Source organism: Indicator indicator, unplaced genomic scaffold (genome assembly GCF_027791375.1).
Source record: "Indicator indicator isolate 239-I01 unplaced genomic scaffold, UM_Iind_1.1 iindUn_scaffold_172, whole genome shotgun sequence".
In the NCBI taxonomy this organism is placed as follows: domain Eukaryota; kingdom Metazoa; phylum Chordata; class Aves; order Piciformes; family Indicatoridae; genus Indicator; species Indicator indicator.
The window spans coordinates 1-5,461 of record NW_026539261.1 but is presented as its reverse complement, the minus strand read 5'-3'; the positions used below and the strand labels follow the sequence as shown (position 1 = coordinate 5,461).

The 5,461-nt window shown below is 52.1% G+C and overlaps 1 protein-coding gene across 1 annotated transcript; it reads right to left on the bottom strand.

Annotated features, from left to right (window-relative positions):
• Positions 1 to 291: 291 nt before the first annotated feature.
• LOC128980426 (feather keratin Cos1-1/Cos1-3/Cos2-1) lies at positions 292 to 591 on the bottom strand. The gene has a single exon (XM_054398900.1). The coding sequence runs from the start codon at positions 589 to 591 to the stop codon at positions 292 to 294; it is 300 nt and encodes a 99-aa protein (XP_054254875.1).
• Positions 592 to 5,461: the final 4,870 nt, after the last annotated feature.

Genomic DNA, 5,461 nt, shown 5'->3' with positions numbered 1-5,461 from the left:
GAAAAGGTGCCCAGCTGCCTACACCACAAAGGGAGGGAGGCAGCAAATTCCTTCTGGGCTGATTTCAGAAAAACCATAGCTGTGGGGAGAAGAAAGCAACAGAGAAAAGAGAGAGAAAAAGGAGTGAGAAGCAGGTAAGTACACGTGGGTCATGTTCTCAGAGTGCAGGCATGACTCTTGCTGCCTTCCTCTGCAGGTGGAGCCATGGATGCTCAGACCCAATGTTCTTTCCTCAGATCAACATCTTCTAGCTTCCTGGGGGTCCTTCTGCCTTGATTGTCACCAGTGGATTTAGCAGGGTCTGCAGCAGTAGCGATTGGTGATGCAGGAGAGGTCAAAGCCCCCGGAGTTGATGGGGACTCCATTACAGCTGAGGATGCTGCCAACAGCAGCAGAGGTGGAGGAGCCCACAACAGTGTTCTGAGGGAAGGAGCTGAGGATGGGGCCTGGCAGGGTCACCACCACAGGGGAGGGCTCAATGACCACAGTGGAGCTCTGGCACTGCCTGCAGCAGGGCTCGTTGCAGCTGTTGGCCAGTGGGGTTGGCCCACAGGGCTGGCAGCAGGGCTCACAGGGCTTGCAGCAGGACATGGCTTGGGGCTGGGGGTGAACCTGGGAGAGAACACAGGAGAAACACAGGGGTGTGTGAGGAGCAGCCTCTCTGCCACCATGAAGGAGCTGAGGTATGTGCTCTCTAGGGAGCTGCAGGGAGGTCCACACACCTCGTTGCCTGTTCTTCTGAGCACCAAGCACAGAGAAACAGTGCCAGGAAAGCTCTTTCCTAGCCAAGATGCCCCTTAACCCAGCACCAGTCTCTCTGCATGCTAGATCTTTTCCTTGCTTCCCCTCCAGAGATTGACAGTCCCAAGCCCCAGCACAGGACAGAGCCAGTATTATCTGACATGGCCACTGTGACATGGCTTCATCCTGTAGGACTAGGAGAAGAAGGGATTTTGAACTCACCTAGTTCCCAAGTAGAAGGAGAGCGAAGTGGGTGAGAGCCCCAGGACCTGCACAGGCTTTTATACTGGTCCTGCACTGCCCCAGGCCCAGAGGTGGCCCTAGCAGCGTTAATAATTTTCTGACAGGCTCTTCTGAAATGTGAGACTCCCCAGCTAATGATACAGGCTCTGCTTCCATTTCCTGGTGCCTTTTCATTTCCTTGTTTGTGCCATGGTCATTCCCTCATGGATGTTGGAATGCTGGAATAAGGGTTCCTAACATTTCTGGGGCAGGAGCATACCATTGCAGGCAGAACACTCACACCAGCTGCTGGAGGGATCCTTTACAGGCTGGGGCCACAGGTCTGGGGAGTCCTGAGGGGTTGTTCTTAGCCCCATTGTCAGGAAATACCAACCTCCTCCCAGCAATGCAATCCTTGATCAGACACCCAAGGGCTCACAGATGTGAGGATATGCCATGTCCTTTTTCCTCTCTCCCTTCCAGCCCTTTCTGATTGTTCTCTTCCAAGGCATGTGGACTGCACTGCTGGATTTCAACATTTCTCCTTCCATCACTCACTCTGGGAAAGATTTCCCAGGCTGCTTGGCTTCCTTCACTCTCTAGATTATGTCTGGGGATTCCCAACCAATCCGTATTTTGGACCTTGAGGTGCCCTGGGGTGCTCCAGCCCTGCCAGGGTGGTGTCTAGTTGAATCCACAGGTGGCCATTGTGGGCATTTGTGCTTGATGGATGCACCTATGTGTATGACAGGCATCTCTGAATGCATGGTGGGGATAAATCTGGGTGGAAATCCACGCAGGTGAGGATGAACACAGCTGCTTGTGCAGATCACAAGATGTGGTGTCCATGGCAGGGGCATAAATTCAGCAGAGCAGTGGCAGCTGCCAGGTGGAGAGGTGGCCCCACAGCAGGCAGAGGTACTGCCCCTGTTTCCTGCACCCTTTGTTTCCTGACCCTCAAGAGATCAGGCTTTGCTGCTACAGATTTCAGAGTGAGGAGGGCTGTTTGTTCTCTCCAGTACAGCACACCAGTGGTTAGGCTTCCTCAACACTGCCTGTTCCTCCAGACCACGTTCCTTCTCCCTCCCTCAGTATTAAGGAGCTCAAAAAATCTTTGTATCCATGAAGGCATGCCAAGAAACCCTGCCCCCATTGTGCAGGGAAGCCCTGAGTGGCTCTTCTTCCCGTGCTGTGCTGGTGGAGTCTGTCTGTGGAGATGAAGGTAAGATGGATGGAGACCATGGCCAAGCAGGTAGCAGAGGAGACAGTCAGGGTGGCAAAGGCTGGAAGTTGGGGACTTTTAGCAATAGGAAAAATCTCTTGTTCCACCTGCAGACTTTGGAATAAGTGCTGTCACCTAGGAACTGGTGAGGACCATAGGACACATTGATGAATCACAGGGAGATGCTCTTGAACCCTTTTTCCTCCATGAAGGAGAAAACACCTGAGACATCTTCAGGTGATGCCCTCTCCTAGAAACCTCGAGCACCATTCTGCTAATCTGACCTGATGCCTCTGGTGGCAATACCTTGCAGAGGGACTGGTGAGCTTGTCCTGCCTTTGGAGGATTTCACCTGGCCGGTCTCATGAGGAGGGAGTTTAGGGGGGAGTCAGGAAGGGGAGCAGACTGCCCCCTGCAGTGGCATAGCAGAAGCCAGGGACTGGTGCTGCTGAGCAAGCTGGGGGGATGCAGAGAATCACAGAATCACAGAATGCCAGGGGTTGGAAGGGGCCTCCAGAGATCACTGAGTCCAACCCCCCTGACAGAACAGGATCCCCCAGAGCACCCTCACAGTTAAGACATTTCTCATGTTGAGGTGGAACTTTCTGGGTTCCCACTTATCCCCATTGTTCCCTGTCCTATCACTGGGTGCCACCAAAAAGAGCCTGGCACCTTCATCCTGACCCCCACCCCTCAGAGAGTTACAGACATTGATCAGATTCCCCCTCAGCCTTCTCCACACTAAACAGCCCCAGGGCTCTCAATCTTTCTTCACAGCAGAGATGTTCAAGTCCCCAGGACATCCTCATAGCTCTTTGTTGGACTCTCTCCAGCAGGTCTCTGACTCTCTTGAACTGGGAAGCCCAAAACTAGACACAGTATTCCAGGTGTGGTCTCACCAGGGCAGGGTAGAGGGGCAGGAGAATCTTTCTAGCCCTGCTGGACACACTTTTACCAATCAACCCCAGGATGCCCTTGGCCCTCTGCCACAAGGGCACATTGCTGTCCCATGCAGAACTTGCTGTCCACCAGAACTCCAAGGTCTTTCTCCATGGAGCTGCTTTCCAGCAGGATGATCCACAATCTGTGAGGCATCTTCTGCACTTTAGGGCAGGTTGGCACAGCCAGGGGCTGCTTCTAGCAAGAAGATGATGGTGACAGCTCCTGCCAAGGATCCCTAGGGTCAGGCCTCTTCTTCACTGTCCAGTGTCCCAGGAGGACTCTGTCCCTTCTGCCTTTCATCTCCATCCCTGAATGCAGTTCCTGAATCCAGTTCCTATTTACTGCTGAGTCCATTCTGGGACTTGCCAGGTGCCTGCCCCCAGCAGCAGTGGTGCCATCACTGCCATCAGGGGCTGGGTTCCATATTGGTTTGTGTCTCAGTCCCATGGCTTTGTTCTTTCCATCGCAGCTGGATTAGTTTCTTCCCCACCCTTCAATCTCTCTCCCTTCTTTCCTTTCTCTTCCCTTTGGGAAGCAGAGGGGTTCATGGAGAGCCTCTGGAACTCTGCTGGTGGCCAACCCAGCCCTGACCCTCCACAGTGGTAAAATCCCAGGCTGCACACGCACAAAGGAAGAGAGACAATGGCAAGTGGGAAACCTGAACAATGCCCTCCATCATCTAGACCCGGGACCATCAAAGGAGTCCTTCAATGGCCCAACTACACCAGTGCAGAGGACAGAGGCACAGTGGCAGGTGGGGAACCCAAAATAATGCATCGAGAGGAATGGACACCCTGTGGCTAGGTGCCATGGTCTGCATGTGAGACTCTCCCAGAGGAGTTAGTGGGATTGGCTCAGATGGAGAGGGATTGATTACTCCTTAGCAATATGGGACACATTATGGGGTAAGAGCATGTTGAGATTGCTCAAGACTTAGTATGGGATGTTTAAGGGAGGAACCAAAGCTGGAAACAGTGATTTGGGGAGGAACAAATGTGGCAAAACAGAGGAATAAACGGATCAAAAGGACCAGACACACATACAGAGGTGGGTGGTGAGTAACCTTAGCTGACCATGGCCTGAGCCTAAAGACTGCAGGGTCATTTCTGCTTATTTCCCAGCATGAGAACCTCTCTGTTCTGTGTACATTCCTACGTACAGAGCTCTAGCTGGCAGCAACTGGAAGGTGACCTTAGGAAAGAGGACTCACAATTCTGAGGTGTTCTGCTGGTGGATCCAAAGGCCAGTTCCTGGACAGACTGAGTATCTAAACCAAGCTACTTCAAATGTCCACATTGTATCCATGTGTACATTTATTTCCCACTAAACGACCTTCTGATGAGCCAGAGAGAGGAACAGGATCATAGCTCCATAGAATGATTTGGGTTGGAAGGGACCTTTAAAGCTCATCTGGTCCAACCTTGCTGCAGTCAGCAGGGACATCCCCCAGCAGAGCAGGTTGCTCACAGCCCCAAACAGCCTCACCTGCAATGGTGCCAGGCATGGGGCAGCTCCCAGCTCTCTGGGCAGCCTGGGCCAGGCTCTCCCCACCGTCAGTGTCAAACATTTCTGCCTTCTCTCCACTCTCAATCTCCCTCTTTCAGTTTTGAACCATCCCTCCTCGTCCTGTCACATCAGGCCCTGCTCAAAAACTTTGTTCCTCTACAATTTTCTTTGGACTCTTTTGTTTCCATGAGTGCTGAGCATGCCTGCCTGTGCTGAGCTGTGTGGTTTGCTTGTGTGCATTTGTGTGTGTGTACTTACTAGGAAACAGACTCTGAGCCTTCCTGCTGGTTGACTCTGGACACACCGAACTGTGGAAGCATTTCCACCACACTACCAGATTGGTACCCAGGCGATGTTGCAGCTCTTCACGGAATCTTAGCTATGTAGGTCATGTTCAGCTTGGCTTTCAAGCATAGCCAGAGGGGAAGCTGAACACAGGGATAACTCCTCTATGTGACACTATTTCTCTTCATGGCCTGCATTACAGTGGTCACTAAGATCACTTGATCTGACAAAGACATCACAAGATAGGAGAGGATGGCAGCTGAGACTTTCCTTTATCTTACCATTTTGTGCATCTTGCCCAAGAAGTGGTGTCAACAGTTGATCATTTTTCATTAGCTGGGATCCTTTCCAGTAACAGCCATAACAATTTGGACCTGATGACTCTGGCTAGACTATCTAGTCGAGGGGTGGAAGGAGGACATTTTCTTTCCAGGAGTTACCTGCTCTGTCCCCCAACCGCAGGAAAGGGCTCCAGAGGATGCAGCATGAGGTCTGTATGTCCCTTGGTCATGTTCAGTGTCTATCAGAGAGAAGTTTCTATGG

Coding starts and splice junctions, on each gene's coding strand:
- LOC128980426 (XM_054398900.1), bottom strand. CDS start 591: ATGTCCTGCTGCAAGCCCTGTGAGCCCTGCTGCCAGCCCTGTGGGCCA.